This window comes from Octopus sinensis, linkage group LG23 (assembly GCF_006345805.1).
Source record: "Octopus sinensis linkage group LG23, ASM634580v1, whole genome shotgun sequence".
Classification (NCBI taxonomy): Eukaryota; Metazoa; Mollusca; class Cephalopoda; order Octopoda; family Octopodidae; genus Octopus; species Octopus sinensis.
The window spans coordinates 32,680,223-32,702,291 of record NC_043019.1 but is presented as its reverse complement, the minus strand read 5'-3'; the positions used below and the strand labels follow the sequence as shown (position 1 = coordinate 32,702,291).

The following is a 22,069-nucleotide window of genomic DNA, read 5'->3' as shown; positions in this document are numbered from 1 at the left end:
ATACATGTATATATGTATATATATATATATAATATATATATATATATATATGCATACATACAGAGAAAGGGAGGAGTTAAAGAGAGAAAAAGAGGGAGAGAGAAGGAAATGAATAGAGAAAAGAAGAAAAAAGAAGTCCAAGAATGTGACAGCAAATGGAAGTGTGTGTGTGTGTATGTGAGAGCACGAGTGAGAAGGAGAGAGAAAGGAAGATAAAGTGGGGAAGAAAAAGTGTGATAGTATGATGGTGGGCGGGAAACAGTCAAGGAGAGAGAGAGAGAATGAGATAGAGAGAGAGAGAAAAGAATGAGAGAGAGAGGGGAGGGAAAGAGAAAGAGAGTAAGAGAAAGACTGAGAGAGTAAGAGAAAGAATGAGAGAGAGAGAGGGGGAGAGAGAAAGATAGAGTAAGAGAAAGAATGAGAGGGAGATAGAGAGGGAGGGAGAGAGAGAGTAAGAGAAAGAATGAGAGAGAGAGAGAGAGTTGCATTGAACAACTTAGTCTTATCTTGATTCACCAGTAAAAACAAGTATTCCCTATTGACAATAATAAAAATCAATAAATCGATAAATCTATTAATCAATAAAACCACTGGAGGGGAATATATGTCTGTGTGTGTGTGTGTGTGCGTGTGCATGTGTGAGTATGTGTAATGACCAGCTGAAGCTAATGTAAGCATGTGTGAATGTATGTGTATATCTATGTGCGTATGTGTGTGTGTGTTTGTCCATAATTATGTCTCTATGTTAATATGTATGCTTGTGTGCGTGGGTGCTACAATGTGTATGTTTGTGTGTGTGTGTGTATGTGTGTGTGTGTGTATACATATGTATGGGTGTTTGTGTCTTTGTCAGTGTGTATATATTTATGTCTATGCATGTGTGTGTCTATGTGTTAAAATCGATATGTGTGTGCTTGTGTGTGGGTATATATATACACATGTAAGGGTGTTTGTATCTATGTCAGTGTGTATATATTTATGTGTATGTATATGGTAAAATCGATATGTGTGTGCTTGTGTGTGTGTGTATATACACATGTAAGGGTGTTTGTGTCTTTGTCAGTGTGTATATATTTATGTCTATGTATGTGTGTATCTATGTGTTAAAATCGATATGTGTGTGCTTGTGTGTGGGTATATATATACACATGTAAGGGTGTTTGTATCTATGTCAGTGTGTATATATTTATGTGTATGTATATGTTAAAATCGATATGTGTGTGCTTGTGTGTGTGTGTATATACACATGTAAGGGTGTTTGTATCTATGTCAGTGTGTATATATTTATGTCTATGTATGTGTGTGTCTATGTGTTAAAATCGATATGTGTGTGCTTGTGTGTGGGTATATATATACACATGTAAGGGTGTTTGTATCTATGTCAGTGTGTATATATTTATGTGTATGTATATGTTAAAATCGATATGTGTGTGCTTGTGTGTGTGTGTATATACACATGTAAGGGTGTTTGTGTCTTTGTCAGTGTGTATATATTTATGTGTATGTATGTGTGCGTCTATGTGTTAAAATCGATATGTGTGTGCTTGTGTGTGTGTGTGTATATATATATACACATGTATGGATGTTTGTATCTATGTCGGTATGTATATATTTATGTGTATGTATGTGTGTATCTATGTGTTAAAATTGATATGTGTGTGTGTATATACAAATGTAAGGGTGTTTGTATCTATGTCAGTATGTATATATTTATGTGTATGTATGTGTGCGTCTATGTGTTAAAATCGATATGTGTGTGCTTGTGTGTTTGTTTGTCTATTATGGAACTCCGTGCAATAATAGGGGAGTTTAAAGCCAGTAATCTGTGGAAACTGTTGTAATATGATAACTGCACAACTCAATCAGTCAAAGAGTTAAGGAAGAAATTTCAAATGACAAAGCAAATCCTAGAATTAAGAGTTTTTGCAGTAAACCTTTCAAAGACAAAAGCATTTAGTTATCTGGAAAGAAGATTGTCATACCCTAGCAGTCGAGGGAACTTTTGGAAAAGGTAGACCCAGGAAAACCTGGGATGAGGTGGTGAAGCATGGCCTTCAAACATTGGGCCTTACCGAGGCAATGACTAGTGACCGAGACCTTTGGAGATATATTTCTTTACTATTCAGAAGGGGCTAAACACAGAGGGGACAAACAAACAAGGACAGACAAATGGATTAAGTCGATTACATCGACCCCAGTGCGTAACTGGTACTTAATTTATTGACCCTGAAAGGATGAAAGGCAAAGTCGACCTCAGCAGAATTTGAACTCAGAACGTAGTGGCAGACGAAATACTGCTAAGCATTTCGCCCGGCGTGCTAACGTTTCTGCTAGCTTGCCACCGCTGTGCTTGAGAAGACCTGACAAGCCAAGTGAGACCATAGCCCATGGCCTATGTCAGTGGGCGTAATCAGCCCATTTATGAATACCCCTCATTCATTGGACAATAAACTTTGCTTGCGAAGACCTATTGAGGCAAGTGAAATCTAAATCAAAATTGCTGACGTGGCTGATGACAGTACCGCCTGATTGGCATTCATGCCAGTGGAATGTTAAAAAGTACATCCGAATGTGGGGTGTAATCGGCCCACTTATGAGTACCCCTCATTTGGCAATGAACTTTGCTTGCGAAGACCTATTGAGGCAAGTGTAAACAAAGCAATATCGCTGACATGGCTGATGACAGTACCGCCTGATTGGTACTCATGCCAGTGGAATGTTAAAAGAACATCCAAGCATGATCGTTGCCAGGGCCACAAATTGGCTCCCGTGCCAGTGACATGTAAAAAGCACCATTCGAGTGTGATCATTGCCAGTGTCACCTTACTGGCACATGTGCTGGTGGTATGTGACCTTTAAATTTGGGGGAGAAAATGCGGATTATACTCGAGGGTTTATGGTATCCATACCTACCAGTTGGCGGAGACAGTGAGAGAGAGAGAGAGAAGGAGGATGTAGCATGTTTACACTGCAACACTGCTACACCTCATGTTTGCTATTAGTCACGGGCGAAATGCTTAGCGGTATTTCGTCTGCCGTTACGTTCTGAGTTCAAATTCTGCCAAGGTCGACTTTGCCTTTCATCCTTTTGCGGTCGATTAAATAAGTACCAGTTGCGCACTGGGGGTCGATATAATCGACTTGATCCATTTGTCTGTCCTTGTTTGTCCCCTCTGTGTTTAGCCCCTTGTGGGTAATAAAGAAATAGGCATGTCATACATCAGCTTGAGCAGGGTTGATCTGGAAGTAGAGGAAGTGGAGGAGGAGGAGGAGGAGGACAGCAGCAACAATAACAACAGCAATAGCAACAACTGCAGATGAGGAGATGAAATCAGGTGAGATGATATTGCTTCAAAACTAAAGAATCAGAAAATAAAAGGAAAAACAAATAATGAAAGGCTGATTCAGATCAGATCTCAGAATTAAACAGCCGAAATCTGCGATGAGGAATCGGTTTCTGACTGAAGAACGAAGGCTTTGAATGACCCGTCTGTCTCTTATGTTCGTCCCTTCGTGTATTTCACGTTATTTATATATGTAAAGGTTTATTATATACATACATACATACACACACACACATACATACATACATACATACATACATACATACATACACACACACATACATACATACACACATACATACACACATACATACATACACACATACATACGTACTTACATACATATATTCATACACACACACACATACATACATACACACGCATACATACATACATACATACTTACATACATATATTCATACATACATACACACACACACACATACATACACACACATATATACATACATACATACATACATACATACACACATACATACATAGACACACACATACATACATACATACATACATACATACATACATACATACATACATACATACATACATACATACATAATCTGAAGAAATTGAGAGGGAAAAAATATTATACAAAAAACACAAGACTAAGATTTAATAATAATTTGTGGATTTTGGTTCTGATTGATTTTATTTTATCAAACTGTCTTTTGATTTGTATAAATAAAAAACTTTGATCACTGAAAGATCAAACTGAAAGTTCTTCAAACTGTGACCTCCTGGTGAAAAATTCTTTGAAACTTCAGTGGAAGAAAGCAGAAAGAAGGTTGTACAATTGATGTAGATTGTTGAAACCGGTTTGACTATATAGCTGAATTGTTTCTTTTGAAATATGTTAACAGAGAATGCAAAATTAAATACTTAGGATTGAGATCTGTATTTTAAAATATATTTGTCCATTTAAATAGTTGAAAGACTCCTTTTCTTTACAGACATACCTGAAAGAATGAAAATATAAAATTGAAATGCAAACAACGAAATTACAAGAGGTAAGAAAATACTGAGTAACTTAGAATTAATTAAAAATTTGTATATCTACTATTTACTTGCATACATTCAAACATACATACATACATACATAGGCGCAGGAGTGGCTGTGTGGTAAGTAGCTTGTTTACAAACCACATGGTTCTGGGTTCAGTCCCACTGCGTGGCACCTTGGGCAAGTGTCTTCTACTATAGCCTCAGGCCGACCAATGCCTTGTGAGTGGATTTGGTAGACGGAAACTGAAAGAAGCCCATCGTATACATGTATATATATATATATATATATATGCGTGTGTGTGTTTGTGTGTCTGTGTTTGTTCCCCTAGCATTGCTTGACAACCAATGCTGGTGTGTTTATGTCCCCGTTACTTAGCTGTTACTTAGCCGTTACTTAGCTGTTACTTAGCCATTACTTAGCGGTTCGGCAAAAGAGACCGATAGAATAAGTACTGGGCTTATAAAAGAATAAATCCCGGGGTCGAGTTGCTTGATTAAAGGCGGTGCTCCAGCATGGCCGCAGTCAAATGACTGAAACAAGTAAAAGAGTATAAAGAGTATATACATGCATACATACATGCATACATACATACATACATACATACATACATACATACATACATACATACATACATACATACATACATGCATACATACATATATTAATCCGAGGGGAGGCAATGTGAGCAGCAACTAAAGGAACATTACAAAATCCACAGAAAGATCAAACATACATATATTCATATTCATTTATATCTACAGAACAGATATAAAGTCCGACGTTTAAAAATATATATATATATATATATATAAACATCATATAAAAATATATAAATATATGAGACATACATACATACATACACACAGTCATCATCGACATCATCATCATCATCATCATCATCATCATCATCTTTTTCTTCTTCTACTTCTTCTTCTTCTTCTTCTTCTTTCTTCTTCTTCTTCTTCTTCTTTGTCGTCGTCATCTTCTTCTTCTTCTTAATCCTTTTTGCCCCTTGTGGAGCATAGGGCCTCAACAGTTGTTTTCCACTTTTTGCGGTCATTGGCGTGTTTCTTGGCTGCTTCCCATGTCAGGCCGGTGGTCCTGAGCTCATCCAAAATGCTCCGCTTCCATGTCTGCTTTGGGCATTTCCTCACTTCCTTTTCCTTTGCGGGTTCCAGTCAAGTGCCTGTCGTGTCACATTTGAGGGTTCTTTCCGCAGTGTGTGTCCGATCCATCTCCATTTCCTTCGTCTAATCTGAACATGTATGGGCTCCTGGTTGGCCCTTTCCCACAGGTCGGTGTCTGGCACTCTGTCGAACCACGTCAGATGGAGGATCTGCCGGAGACATTTGTTGATGAAGGTCTGGATCTTTTTGTAGTTGCTGCAAGTGACTCTCCATGTTTCAGAGCCATACAAAAGCACAGATTTTACGTTTGAACCAAATAAGCGGAGTTTAGTTCAAGTTGAGAATACAGGTTTGCACATGGAATGTATTAATTTGATGCTTGGTAAAACTGAGAGGGTTTTTGACATTTCAAACGCAGCTCTTCAACAGAAAGGGAAGCAGAAAAGTTCAGAGAAGGAAAAATATCACCAACAGCATGTGTGTAGTTATATATATTTCTTTTCTACCCACAAGGGGCTAAACACAGAGGGGACAAACAAGGACAGACAAACGGATTAAGTCAATTATATCAACCCCAGTGCGTAACTGGTACTTAAATTATCGACCCCGAAAGGATGAAAGGCAAAGTCGACCTCGGCTGAATTTGAACTCAGAATGTAACGGCAGACGAAATATGGCTACGCATTTCACCCGACATGCTAACGTTTCTGCCAGTTTGCCGCCTTCACGTGTGTAGTTTTATATATATTTTAATTGAATGTTTGTGTGAAGGTGCATGGCCCAGTATTAGATCATTGGGTTTACAATCATGAGGTTCTGCGTTCAATCCCCAGACAGGGCTGCATGTTGTGTTCTTGAACAAGACACTTTATTTCACATTGCTTCAGTTCCCTCAGTCGTAGAAATGAGTTACGATGTCACTGATTTCAAGTTTTATCGGCATTTCCTTGACCTTTCCCTAGGACAACATCGATGGTATGGAGAGGGGAGACTGGTATACATGGGCAACTACTGGCCTTTCACCAACAACCTGGCCTGGATTTGTGCCTTCTAGGTGCAATCCCATGGTCATTCATGACTGAAGGGTGTCTTTATATATAAACGAATGTTCGTGCATACTCATATGTATAAATTTAAATGTATCTTACAAGCAGAATTGCCTACTGTGGGAATACGTCAGCAGCTGGGGAGCTGACCGGAACTTGGGGCTGACCGGAAGAGGAAGGCGCAGGAGTCACACGCACACAGGCAGGGTAGCATTGGGCCCTTTTCGATCGAGGTAACCAAGGGAGTCAGATGCGCGAGCACATTGTTAAGGTAGGGGAGAAGCAGCTGCTATTTCTAGTGTTCGGGTCGGGCTGCGTTGAAGGGTCCATTACCGCTGAGAGATTTCCGTCGAGTAAAAACAAGGTAGGTGTCCATATTTCGAATCTCTCGCATACACCACAAGCTATTTCGGCACTCCATATAAGACGTCACCACGATGGCAGCGAAAATCAGGATCGCCAGCGACATTATCAGACCCTTTAATGGTGAAGGCGATGTAGTGACCTGGATTCGTAAAATCAGGCTGGTGGCAAGACTGCAAGGCATAAGTGATGTGACAAGTCTTATGGCGCTGTAGTTGGAAGGGAGCGTGTTGGCGCTATATCTTGAGATGGACGAGGAAGAACGTCTGAGCGAGGAGAAGATAGAGCAACGCCTGAGAGATGTTTACACCGTGTGTGAGTATACAGCTTTTGCTAAGCTGGGTACGATTAGATGGATGGGAGGACAGGTGGACCAATACACGGCAGAAGTGCGAAGGTTGGCCACACTGGCTGGGTTTACAGGAGAAGGGCTGGAGAGAGCAGCGCGACTGGCGTTCATAAATGGGTTCCCTGACGACGATATATATACTCTTTACTCTCTCTCTTTTACTCTTTTACTTGTTTCAGTCATTTGACTGCAGCCATGCTGGAGCACCACCTTTAATCGAGCAACTCGACCCCAGAACTTATTCTTTGTAAGCCCAGTACTTATTCTATCGGTCTCTTTTGTCAAACCGCTAAGTGACGGGGACATAAACACACCAGCATCGGTTGTCAAGCAAAGCTAGGGGGACAAACACAGATACACAAACACACACACATATATACACATATATATACATACATATGACGGGCTTCTTTCAGTTTCCGTCTACCAAATCCATTCACAAGGCTTTGGTCGGCCCGAGGCTATAGTAGAAGACACTTGCCCAAGGTGCCACGCAGTGGGACTGAACCCAGAACCATGTGGCTGGTAAGCAAGCTACTTACCACACAGCCACTCCTGCGCCTATATGTACATATATTTCAAATCTCTTGCATACGCCATACCTACAAAACTCATTACTGTGATGCCATACAACTTTTTACTTACTTTTCTATAAATCCAGCTTTCTTCTAGTAGAAGCCTGTGCCAGAATTTAGCTAAAACGGTGAGTATATGTTCTACCACCTCATCAAACATGTCCCCAACTGGATCATCTAGATTCTGCCATATAAATAACATAACTTTTGGTCCAGCACGAACACTGAATGGACTGCCAGTTGCAATGAACTTCGAATATATAAACTGTGAAACCAGAGACAAATACAGTATAAGTACAAATACGTTACAACTTGAGTAGTATCGTGTTATGACTTTTTCGACTTTGTTATAGTCTTTCCTTTTTTTCAAGAAATTAAGGGAAAAAAAATAGACCCCAGCTTTCTGTTCATTTATTTGACTTTACATCAGTCTGAGCTTACATATTCAAAAGTACAAAAATTAAAAAAGAAAAGGAAAAAAAAAAAACGTCTGAAAGCAAGACATTTGTACTAGAGACCCAGAGCAGGTTTCAGCCGGGTTGGTATCAAAAGGGTTAAATATAACGAAGAATTTAGTAAAATAACTTAGTTATCATTAAGCTAATGTTAGGAACATAAATTGTGACTAAGGTTTGGTGGAAGATTTTAATTCAAAACTTATGAAAACAAGACATTTGTACTACAGACCCAGAGCCGGTTTCAGCCGGGTTGGTATCAAAAGGGTTAAATATAACAAAGAATTTAGTAAAATAACTCAGTTATCATTAAGCTAGTGTTAGGAACATAAATTGTGACTAAGGTTTGGTGGAAGATTTTAATTCAAAACTTATGAAAACAAGACATTTGTACTACAGACCCAGAGCCGGTTTCAGCCGGGTTGGTATCAAAAGGGTTAAATATAACAAAGAATTTAGTAAAATAACTCAGTTATCATTAAGCTAGTGTTAGGAACATAAATTGTGACTAAGGTTTGGTGGAAGATTTTAATTCAAAACTTATGAAAACAAGACATTTGTACTACAGACCCAGAGCCGGTTTCAGCCGGGTTGGTATCAAAAGGGTTAAATATAACAAAGAATTTAGTAAAATAACTCAGTTATCATTAAGCTAGTGTTAGGAACATAAATTGTGACTAAGGTTTGGTGGAAGATTTTAATTCAAAACTTATGAAAACAAGACATTTGTACTACAGACCCAGAGCCGGTTTCAGTCGGGTTGGTAATGAAAGGGTTAATAGGTAAGGTATTCATGCAATACAATGAAGGTGTGTGATTAAGTGGTTAGGAGTATTCAGCTCACAACTGTAAGACCATGAGTTCAATTCTTGGCAGTGCATTGCATCTTTGAGCGAGACACTTTATTTCATGTCGCCCCTCTCCACTCAGCAGGCAAAAGTAAATGGTACCTGTATTACGTTAAGGGCATACATATCTGAGGAGTGCTCAACCACCTGCACATTAATTTCATGATCAGGCTGTTCCATTGATCGGATCGACTGGAACTCTTGTCAGAATAACCGACGAAGAGACAGTGTTAGCTGTGCAATACAATTAAAGGAAATGCTAAGATGACATGCAAGGAAAATGTCTGTTTGAAACTCAAAATTCTTGCTGGTTTTTACATATCAAGTGCCATGGTGGAAGATTTTAATTCAAAACTTACGAAAACAAGACATTTGTACTACAGAGTCAGAGCCGGTTTCAGCCGGGTTGGTATATAACAAAGAATTTAGTAAAATAACTTAGTTATCATTCAGCTAGTGTTAGGAACATAAATTGTGACTAAGGTTTGGTGGAAGATTTTAATTCAAAACTTATGAAAACAAGACATTTGTACTACAGACCCAGAGCCGGTTTCAGTCGGGTTGGTAATGAAAGGGTTAATAGGTAAGGTATTCATGCAATACAGTGAAGGGTTAGGGTTAGGGTTAGGGTTAGGGTTAGTTATCATTCAGCTAGTGTTAGGAACATAAATTGTGACTAAGGTTTGGTGGAAGATTTTAATTCAAAATTTATGAAAACAAGACATTTGTACTACAGACCCAGGTGCCATGACATGTCTTCTTTGATTACCCTTCTATCATAAACCTGCAATTAAACATGCAGCCATGAGAATAGCTTTCTGGAGAGTGTAATTCAAACTTGACTGAACATACTTTGAATTTTGGGTGCTTAAACTGACTGTACTTATAGGCCCCTGCTCTTGGAGAGTTCTAGATGGACTAGGGTTCGGTTGGTACTTATTTCATCGATTCCAAAAGGATGGAAGGTGAAGTTGACTTCAGTGGAATTTGAACTCAGACCTAATGGGTCAGAAGCAATGCAACTAAGTATTTTGTCTGGTACTTTTAACAGTCCTGCCAGCTTGTTATCTTAACGACTACAAAAGTTAATACTATAAAATTAAATAGCATGATAGAAGAAATAAGATGAGAGAGAGTGAAGGAGGAGAAGGAGAGAGGGAGAGAGAGTCAGGGAGAGAGATAGAAAGAGAGAGACAGTATTTCTTTACTCACCATAAGGTTGAGTAAAAGAGGGGACGATACGAGGACAGACAAAACAAACGTTGGAGTCAGGGGTATCGAATGAGACGAAACGTATGAATAAACAAACAATTAAAATATATACAATTAAACAATTAAAATATATACAAACAATTAAAATATATACAATTAAATGAGAATGAGTGATTAACAAAGAGAGAGAGAGAGAGAGAGAGAGAGGTGCAAAGAAATGGTTTGAACTTACTTTGGCATATCTGCAGATACGAAACATGTTGATTGGTTGAGTGTAGAAGATTTGCAAGAATTTCTCAATGTTGTGATAAAGGTAAAGACAGTTGAGTGCAAGCTGTAGCAGCAAAAATGGTAAGGGTGTATTTTAGCGAAAATAAGGGTCGCAGAATTTCAGGAGTAAACCAAAAGAAGAGAAAGAGAGAAGAAATCGTCAAGATCTCTTCTCTCTTTCTCTTCATTACCATCGTCATCATCATCATCCTCGTCATCATCGCCATTGTCGTTCTCGTCATTGTCATTGTCGCCGCCGTCATCGTTGTCATCATCATAATCCACCTATCCACCTATCCACCACCACCACCACCACCACTACCATTGTCATCATCATCATCATCCTCAACATTGTTGCATCAAAAATCATCATCAGTGTTATCATCATCATCATCATCATTGTCATCATTGTCATCATTGTTACGTTTATCATCAGCATCATCATCATCATCAGCAGCAGCAGCAGAACTACCACCCCTACCCCCATTCCACCGCCACCACCATCGTCATCATCATCATTGACGTTGCATCAAATCATCAGTGTTGTTATCATCATCATCATCATCATCATCATCATTGTCATCATTGTTGCTTTTATCATCATCATCATCATTGTCATCATTGTTACGTTTATCATCATCATCATCATCATCATCATCATTGTCATCATTGTTACGTTTATCATCAGCATCATCATCATCATCATCAGCAGCAGCAGCAGAACTACCACCCCTACCCCCATTCCACCGCCACCACCATCGTCATCATCATCATTGACGTTGCATCAAATCATCAGTGTTGTTATCATCATCATCATCATCATCATCATCATTGTCATCATTGTTGCTTTTATCATCATCATCATCATTGTCATCATTGTTACGTTTATCATCATCATCATCATCATCATCATCATTGTCATCATTGTTGCTTTTATCATCATCATCATCATTGTCATCATTGTTACGTTTATCATCATCATCATCATCATCATCATCATTGTCATCATTGTTACGTTTATCATCATCATCATCATCATCATCATCATTGTCATCATTGTTGCTTTTATCATCATCATCATCATTGTCATCATTGTTACGTTTATCATCATCATCATCATCATCATCATCATTGTCATCATTGTTACGTTTATCATCATCATCATCATCATCATCATCATTGTCATCATTGTTACGTTTATCATCAGCATCATCATCATCATCAGCAGCAGCAGCAGAACTACCACCCCTACCCCCATTCCACGGCCACCACCATCGTCATCATCATCATTGACGTTGCCTCAAATCATCAGTGTTGTTATCATCATCATCATCATCATCATCATCATCATCATCATCATCATCATCATCATCATCATCATCATCATCATCATTGTCATCATTGTTGCTTTTATCATCAGCATCATCATCAGCAGCAGCAGCAGAACTACCATCCCTACCCCCATTCCATGACCACCACCATTGTCATCATCATCATTGACGTTGCCTCAAATCATCAGTGTTGTTATCATCATCATCATCATCATCATCATCATTGTCATCATTGTTACGTTTATCATCATCATCATCATCATTGTCATCATTGTTGCTTTTATCATCATCATCGCCATCATCATCATCATCATCATCATCAGCAGCAGCACAACCAGCAAATATTCTACTCAATACTACACATTTGCTCAGTAGTGCTTGACCGTAACCAATTGAGCATGTCCCTCAATATATATATATATATATATGTCTGTGTGTGCGTGTGTGCGTGTGTGCATGCATACGTGTGTGTGTGTGTATGTGTCTGTGTGTGTGTGTCTGTGTCTGTTATTGTCCCTCATCACACTTTCAGCAAAAGAGGACGATAGAATAAACACCAGGATTTACAACCTCCCCCCAAAAAAAGGGTACTGGTGTCAATTATTCAACAAAAAATTCTTCAAGGGGATGCCCCAGGAAGGCTGCAGTCTAATGACTGAAAAAAGCAAAAGTAAACAAGTAAAACAAGTAAAAGACAAAAAATAAAAGATAAATGATTAAAGATTGAAGATAGGCGCAGGAGTGGCTGTGTGGTAAGTAGCTTGCTAACCAACCACATGGTTCCGAGTTCAGTCCCACTGCGTGGCATCTTGGGCAAGTGTCTTCTGCTATAGCCCCAGGCCGTCCAATGCCATGTGAATGGATTTGGTAGACGGAAGCTGAAAGAAGCCTGTCGTATATATATATATGTATGTATGTATGTATGTATGTGTGTATGTGTTTGTTCCCCTAGCATTGCTTGACAACCGATGCTGGTGTGTTTACATCTCCGTCACTTAGCGGTTCGACAAAAGAGACCGATAGAATAAGTACTGGGCTTACAAAGAATAAGTCCCGGGGTCGATTTGCTCGACTAAAGGCGGTGCTCCTGCATGGCCACAGTCAAATGACTGAAACAAGTAAAAGAGTAAAGAGTACTGTGGTTGATTTTTTGACTAAAAGAGACCAATAGAATAAGCACTAGGCTTACAAAGAATAAGTCCCGGGGTCGATTTGCTCGACTAAAGGCAGTGCTCCAGCATGGCCACAGTCAAATGACTGAAACAAGTAAAAGAGTAAAGAGTACTGTGGTTGATTTTTTGACTAAAAGAGACCGATAGAATAAGCACTAGGCTTACAAAGAATAAGTCCCGGGGTCGATTTGCTCGACTAAAGGCGGTGCTCCTGCATGGCCGCGGTCAAATGACTGAAACAAGTAAAAGAGTAAAAGAGTATATTTATATATTACCTTATTTTTGCATTTGGTTAAGAAGTTCTCAAAGTAATTGCCACACTTGCTCTCCTCCCTCAAAGTCACCAATAAAGTGCTTACTAGTTTTATTTTTGTAGTTTCTAAGTGGTCTTCAAAATGACCTGTCCATGGGTCCACCATTTGTTCCACTGCACCAAAGATTCGATTCACCTTCACCACTTTGGGCATCGGATGTTGTCTTTGTGTCCATCCAATCATAGACTCGCCGACTGTCTCCACCAGTACAGGAGCCATTTCGGGAAGCATTGGTAGACCGTGTGTCATTCTGGGAGGGAACACTTTCGAAAATGGTGGCTTTCTGGTAATGAAATAAAGAGATAAGTGTTTCAGTGAGTGAGTGAGTGGGTGAGTGAAGGAGGAAATGAGTGTGGGTGGGAGTGAAGGAGGGAGTGAGAGAGTGAATGAGGAAGGAAGGAAGGGAGTGAGTGAGTGAAGGAGGGAATGAGTGTGGGTGGGAGTGAAGGAGGGAGTGAGAGAGTGAATGAGGAAAGAAGGGAGTGAGTGAGTGAAGGAGGGAATGAGTGTGGGAGTGAGTGAGTGAAGGAGGGAATGAGTGTGGGAGGGAAGGAGGGAGTGAGAGAGTGAATGAGGAAGGAAGGGAGTGAGTGAGTGAGTGAAGGAGGGAGTGAGAGAGTGACTGAGTGAAGGAGGGAATGAGCGTGGGAGTGAAGGAGAGGGTGAGAGAGTGAATGAGGAAAGAAGGGAGTGAGTGAGTGAAGGAGGGAGTGAGTAAGTGAGTGACTGAGTGAGTGAGTGAAGGAGGGAATGAGTGAGTGAGTGAAGGAGGGAGTGAGTGAGTGAGTGAGTGAGTGAAGGAGGGAGTGAGAGAGTGAATGAGGAAGGAAGGGAGTGAGCGAGTGAAGGAGGGAATGTGTGTGGGAGTGAAGGAGGGAGTGAGAGAGTGAATGAGGAAGGAAGGGAGTGAGTGAGTGAAGGAGGGAGTGAGTGAGTGAGTGAAGGAGGGAGTGACAGAGTGAATGAAGAAGGAAGGGAGTGAGCGAGTGAAGGAAGGAGTGAGCGAGTGAAGGAGGGAGTGAGCGAGTGAAGGAGGGAGTGAGTGAGGGAGTGAGTGCGTGAAGGTGGGAGTGAGAGAGTGAATGAGGAAGGAAGGGAGTGAGCGAGTGAAGGAGGGAGTGAGTGTGGTGTTAACAATTCTGCCAGTCGCCACCTTTACCAGCTTGCCACCTTAACATAATAATGAATCATATTTATATTGATTTCAAATTTCAGCACAGGGCCAGCAATTTCAGGGAAGGAGATACGTCAATCACGTTGACCCCAGTGTTTGACTGGTACATATTAAACAATCCCGAAAGGATAAAAGGTAAAGGTTGACCTCTGCGAAATTTGAACTCAGATCATAAAGATGGATGAAATACTACTCAGCATTTAGCCTGGTGTGCTAACAATTCTGCCAGTTCACCTTACAAATTATTTATTTGGTTATAGTAGATATGGAGGCACAATGACCCAGTGGTTAGGGCAGCGGACTCGCAGTCGGAGGGTCACGGTTTCGACTCCCAGACTGGGTATTGTGTGTGTTTATTGAGCAAAAACACCTAAAAAGCTCCACGAGGTTCCGGCAGGGGGTGGTGGCGACCCCTGTTGTACTCTTTCGCCACAACTTTCTCTTGCTCTCTCTTCCTGTTTCTTGAGTAACACTGCAATGGAATGGCATCCCGTCCAGCTGGGGGGAACACATACGCCACAGAAATCGGGAAACCGGGCCCATGAGCCTGGCTAGGCTTGAAAAGGGCGACGTTTATCGCTTTTATAGTAGATGTATTTTTAAAATTTCAACTCCAGGCTTTAGGCTTCTCCGAAATAAATTGGTCCTGGAAACTTGTATTTCCACACAAGCTTGGGGGCATCTGGGTCATTGCCCATACTTGACCATATAAAAATCTGGCCCCAAATGCAGCAACTATGATACACTTGCTATGCCTCAGGTTTGAGAAACTCATTGCCAATAATATTAAGATGATGTTTGGGTGTGCAGTGGAGGCGCAATGGCCCAGTGGTTAGGGCAGTGGACTCGCAGTCGTAGGATCGCAGTTTCGATTCCCAGACCGGGCGTTATGAGTGTTTATTGAGCAAAAACACCTAAAAGCTCCACGAGGCTCCGGCAGGGGATGGTGGTGATCCCTGCTGTACTCTTTCACCACAACTTTCTCTTACTTCCTGTTTCTGTTGTACCTGTATTTCAAAGGGCCGGCCTTGTCACTCTCTGTGTCACACTGAATATCCCCGAGAACTATGTTAAGGGTACACGTGTCTGTGGAGTGCTCAGCCACTTACACGTTAATTTCACGAGCAGGCTGTTCCGTTGATTCGGATCAACCGGAACCCTCGTCGTCGGAACCGACGGAGTGCTTCCATTATTAAGATGTTTGGGTGTGCACAAAGGTGTAGGAATAGCATTACCCAAATAAATATTTGGATATGGTTATCTAGAGTAACTTTTCGCAGAATTAATACGTTCACACAGAATGTACTCCATACTATGTCCAACATAGGTACAATATTAAACTAACACAATAATCCAATACGAATGATCAACTCTGTCAACTGTACCTATTTTTTTACTGCCCACAAGGGGCTACATACAGAGGGGACAAACAAGGACAGACAAACGGATTAAGTCGATTATATCGACCCCAGTGCGTAACTGGTACTTAATTTATCAACCTCGAAAGGATGAAAGGCAAAGTTGACCTCGGCGGAATTTGAACTCAGAACGTAAAGACAGACGAAATACCTATTTCTTTACTACCCACAAGGGGCTAAACACGGAAGGGACAAACAAGGACAGACAAACGGATTAAGTCGATTATATCGACCCCAGTGCGTAACTGGTACTTAATTTATCAACCCCGAAAGGATGAAAGGCAAAGTCGACCTCGGCGGAATTTGAACTCAGATCGTAACGACAGACGAAATACCTATTTCTTTACTACCCACAAGGGGCTAAGCACGGAAGGGACAAACAAGGACAGACAAACGGATTAAGTAGATTATATCGACCCCAGTGCGTAACTGGTACTTAATTTATCAACGCCAAAAGGATGAAAGGCAAAGTTGACCTCGGCGGAATTTGAACTCAGTACGTAGCGGCAGACAAAATACCTGTTTCTTTACTACCCACAAGGGGCTAAGCACGGAAGGGACAAACAAGGACAGACAAACGGATTAAGTCGATTATATCGACCCCAGTGCGTAACTGGTATTTAATTTATCAACCCCGAAAGGATGAAAGGGAAAGTCGACCTCGGCGGAATTGAACTCAGACGTAAAGACAGACGAAATACCTATTTCTTTACTACCCACAAGGGGCTAAACACGGAAAGGACAAACAAGGAGAGACAAATGGATTAAGTCGATTATATCGACCCCAGTGCGTAACTGGTACTTAATTTATCAACCCCGAAATGAAAGGCAAAGTCGACCTCGGACCTCGGGGAATTTGAACTCAGAACGTAAAGACAGACGAAATACCTATTTCTTTACTACCACAAGGGGCTAAACACGGAAGGGACAAACAAGGACAGACAAACGGATTAAGTAGATTATATCGACCCCAGTGCGTAACTGGTACTTAATTTATCAACCCCGAAAGGATGAAAGGCAAAGTTGACCCTCGCGAATTTGAACTCAGAACGTAAAGACAGACAAAATACCTATTTCTTTACTACCCACAAGGGGCTAAGCACGGAAGGACAAACAAGGACGACAATGGATTAGTCGATTATATCGACTCCAGTGCGTAATGGTACTTAATTCATCACCCCGAAGGATGAAAGGCAAAGTTGACCTCGGTGGAATTTGAACTCAGAACGTAAAGACAGATGAAATACCTATTTCTTTACAACCCACAAGGGGCTAAACACGGAAGGGACAAACAAGGACAGACAAACGGATTAAGTCGATTATATCGACCCCAGCGCGTAACTGGTACTTAATTCCTCAACCCCGAAAGGATGAAAGGCAAAGTCGACCTTGGCAGAATTTGAACTCAGAACGTAAAGACAGACGAAATACCTATTTCTTTACTACCCACAAGGGGCTAAACACAGAAGGGACAAACAAGGACAGACAAACGGATTAAGTCGATTATATCGACCCCAGTGTGTAACTGGTACTTAATTCCTCAACCCCGAAAGGACGAAAGGCAAAGTCGACCTCGGCAGAATTTGAACTCAGAACGTAAAGACAGACGAAATACCTATTTCTTTACTACCCACAAGAGACTAAACACGGAAGGGACAAACAAGGACAGACAAACGGATTAAGTCGATTATATCGACCACAGCGCGTAACTGGTACTTAATTCATCAACCCTGAAAGGATGAAAGGCAAAGCCGACCTCGGCAGAATTTGAACTCAGATTGTAATGGCAGACGAAATACTGCCAAGCACGCCAGTTCACCCGGCATGCCAGTTCACCGCCTTATGGTACTCTGTCAACTGTACCATCAACTGCTTACTGTTAACTATGACAGTTTTTTATTTTATGAAAATGCATTAGTCCATTTTTAGTCATGTGGGGGTGACCAGGATCCTTCCACAACACTAAACATAAGGTTCATTTTATAAGGCTTGTTTTAACCCTTTAGTGTTCAGATTACTCTGTTAAATGTAATACTTTTTCACTCAAATTGTTTTGAATTAATCATGCATTATCTTATAGCTTTGAGGTTTCAGTGATGTGATTGTTCATTTTCAGAATGGCATTGTAGGTTAGGTGTGAGAGGTTAGATATGGCCAGTTTGAATATAAAACATATAGAATATATTGGGCCAGATTTGGCCGGTTTAAACACTAAAGGGTTAATCACTGGATTGTGGCCGTACCAAGGCACCACCTTGATGAAAAGGGGGCAAAAGTTACATGTGAGACTCAAACCATAAAACTTCTGTACTGATGGCAAACTTGCCAACCAATTGCGCCAAAATGACAAAAAGAGGAGAAAAAAATGGTACTTACGATTTGGTTTTGGTCTCAGGCATGGGTTGTCCCTCCTTGACTTTATCTTTATTGCTTCCATCAGTCACCACCTTCTTTGTTTTCTCCAAATTGTTAAAAACAGCATTCCCATAATTTCCACAATTTTTCAACGATGTGAGTAAATGTGTACGACGCATCCCAGTTCTTTGCATTTGGGGAGGTAATCGCAAAATATCTGGAGGAAAAAGCTGAAAAGGAAATATCTATATCTATATCTATCTATCTATCTATCTATCTATCTATCTATCTATCTATATATATATATATATACATATATATATATACATATATATATATATTATATATATATATATATAATATATATATATATATATATATATATAACGGGAAGGTTTACGAAAATAAACAAAAGACGAAGGCAGGTGGAGTACAAACAACAAATGTATTAGTATGGCGCTCAGGAATAGAAATAGAAAAAGTCTTTTATGTTTCGAGCCTACTCTCTTCGACAGAAGATACACAGAAAAAAACAAGGAAAGAAACAAGGAGAGAAAAAAATGCGTGTAGGAGCTATATATATATATATATATAAATATATATATATATATATATAAATATATATATGTATACACACACACACACACATTCAGTTAGAGGTTAAAACAGCTTCATTAAGGGATAGTAACATCCAATGAATTACTGGTTCATCACCTAATATTCTAACGGTATATTTTTTGTACCCCTCTGATGAAATTGTGTCTAATACAATGATTTAATAATTGCTATTTTAATCTTTAGGCTTAATTGAAACAGCTGTAAGAGAATATGTTGGAATTTTAAAGATAATAAATTATCTGATAATGGTTCCGGACTGAACTCGGAACCATGTGGTTGGTAAGCAAGCTACTTACCACACAGCCACTCCTGCACCAATAATTTATCTAATAATCCAATTACTATCTGAAATAAATGTGGGATGGTCAAGGTTGGAATGCTTTGTACCATATTCCTGCTTAATTGGAGCTGATCTATGGTTATATAAACAAAACAAACAACTTTGTATTCTCGTGATTCTTATGCAAAAGTCGTTCAGGTATTGTCCTACCTTTGATTCTGGCGCTTCCTTTTCTTTGGTTTCTACCATGTAAATCCGGGGTGTCTGAGTAACTTCCATATCTTCACGGATTTCCTCACAAGTTATTGATGACCACAGTTTCCGTTTATTGTTAAGTAAACTGGCATAGCTTGGGTATTTGGACAATTCTAACTTCATCAAGCTGATCAACAAATAATGTGGCAGCCTGGATGGAGGAAATAATAGGTAACACAAAATGTAACACGATATGTAACGCAAAATATAACACAAACTGTAACACAAAATGTAACACAAAATATAACAATATGTAACACTATATAATACAAAATATAACACAAAATATAACAATATGTAACACAAAATGTAACACAATATGTAACACGATATATAACACAAACTGTAACACAAAATGTAACAATATGTAACACAAAATGAAACACAATATGTAACACTATATAATAGAAAATGTAACACAAAATATAACAATATGTAACACTATGTAACTCAAAATATAACACAAAATGTAACACAAAATATAACAATATGTAACACTATGTAACACAAAATATAACACAAAATGTAACACAAAATATAACAATATGTAACACAATATGTAACACAATATATAACACAAAATGTAACACAAAATATAACAATATGTAACATTATGTAACACAAAATATAACAATATGTAACACAATATGTAACACTATGTAACACAAAATATAACAATATGTAACACAAAATGTAACACAATATGTAATACAATCATCATTTTCATTCTTTACTGTCTGCTTTCCATGCTGGCATGGGTTAGATGGTTTGACCGGAACTATTAAGCTGGAGAGCTACACCAGGTTCCATTCTGATTTGGTATGGTTTCTGTGGATGGATCCCCTTCCTAATGCCCACCACACTGACAATGTAATGAGTGTTTCTTATTTCTTTACTGCCCACAAGGGACTAAACATAGAGGGGACAAACAAGGACAGACAAAGGGATTAAGTCGATTACATCACCCCCAGTGCGTAACTGGAACTTAATTTATCGACCCCGAAAGGATGAAAGGCAAAGTCGACCTCAGCAGAATTTGAACTCAGAATGTAACGGCAGATGAAGCATCCCTTAGAATTTCACCCGGCGTGCTAACGTTTCTGCCATCTCACTGCCTTAGCTGGAGTATTTTAGCTGGAGTTGGATAACTTTTTAACCAATTATCCCCAAATATATCGGTTGATTTATTCTCCAGCCTTCATCAGGTACCCTGATGGAATTTTGATCCCAGCCCTGGGTTCTCATTCCGAAGATATTTTTTACTGATGTTACTATTATTAATATTAATTATTCAAGGCACTGCCCGGTAAAAAATACCTTAGGAATGAGAACCCAGGGTTGGGTTCAAAATTCCACCAGGACACCTGATGAAGGCTGGAGAGTAAACCAGCCGAAATGTTGTGGTAACAACAAACAAGATGAGAACACATATCTGTCCAATGTAAATAATGTAAATAATGTACAGAATTCCTCATCTTTAAAATATAAAACAGTATAAGAAAATCAAGTTCTTGCATTGACACATTTATATTGCAAACAAGTTCCTTTATAGAGTCCTGGATACAACAAACAAGACATACAGGGTGACCACAAAGTCTGGGTACATGGAGTAAATAAAATCATCATAACATAAACAATTAAATATAAGAAATAATAATTTCTTAAAGTATTGTTAATCCCCATGTGGGTACATGGAGTAAATAAAATCATCATAACATAAAGAATTAAATATAAGAAATAATAATTTCTTAAAGTATTGTTAATCTCCATGTGGGTACATGGGGTAAATAAAATCATCATAACATAAAGAATTAAATATAAGAAATAATAATTTCTTAAAGTATTGTTAATCTCCATGTGGGTACATGGGGTAAATAAAATCATCATAACATAAAGAATTAAATATAAGAAATAATAATTTCTTAAAGTATTGTTAAATCCCCATGTGGGTACATGGAGTAAATAAAATCATCATAACATAAAGAATTAAATATAAGAAATAATAATTTCTTAAAGTATTGTTAATCTCCATGTGGGTACATGGGGTAAATAAAATCATCATAACATAAAGAATTAAATATAAGAAATAATAATTTCTTAAAGTATGTGTTAATCCCCATGTACCCAGACTTTGTGGACACCCTGTAGAGTAAAAAAGATAGGTAAGTTATTAGATAGTCACCAGTATAACATCAGTGGCTGCAATAGTAAAGCTTGCAGGTCCTTGATTTCCTCTTCTGAACAATTATTTAGGTCTAATTTTTTAAACATCCGTCTAATCCTCCTTTGGAATGATGACTTTTCCGATATTTTAGCAAAATTTTCGTTGATCTTCACAATCAGCCTGGAAAAAGAAGCCTTATATATATATATATATATATATATATAATATATAATATATATATATATATATATATTCATATATATATATATATTCATATATATATATTATATATATATATATATATATATATATACTTATATATATATATATAAGTATATATATACTTATATATATATATACATATATATATACTTA

At 38.9% G+C, this 22,069-nt stretch overlaps 2 protein-coding genes across 2 annotated transcripts in view; both read right to left on the bottom strand.

Moving 5' to 3' along the window:
* Window positions 1-4,031: 4,031 nt before the first annotated feature.
* LOC118767610 (regulator of G-protein signaling 22-like) lies at window positions 4,032-13,707 on the bottom strand. The gene is made up of 4 exons (XM_036512441.1): window positions 13,392-13,707; window positions 10,576-10,677; window positions 7,899-8,093; window positions 4,032-4,321 (listed from the first exon to the last, which is right to left on the bottom strand). The coding sequence occupies exons 1-4, from the start codon at window positions 13,677-13,679 to the stop codon at window positions 4,310-4,312; spliced, it is 597 nt and encodes a 198-aa protein (XP_036368334.1). The 5' UTR covers window positions 13,680-13,707; the 3' UTR covers window positions 4,032-4,309.
* Window positions 13,708-18,394: 4,687 nt separating this feature from the next.
* Window positions 18,395-22,069, bottom strand: part of LOC118767681 (regulator of G-protein signaling 22-like) — a 28,555-nt gene continuing 24,880 nt past the window's right edge. Inside the window, exons 8-10 of the mRNA XM_036512653.1 lie at window positions 21,713-21,874; window positions 19,486-19,681; window positions 18,395-18,607 (exon numbers count right to left, since the gene is read on the bottom strand). Of these exons, the coding sequence (XP_036368546.1) occupies window positions 18,395-18,607; window positions 19,486-19,681; window positions 21,713-21,874 (571 nt within the window). The remainder of the gene's footprint in view (window positions 18,608-19,485; window positions 19,682-21,712; window positions 21,875-22,069) is intronic.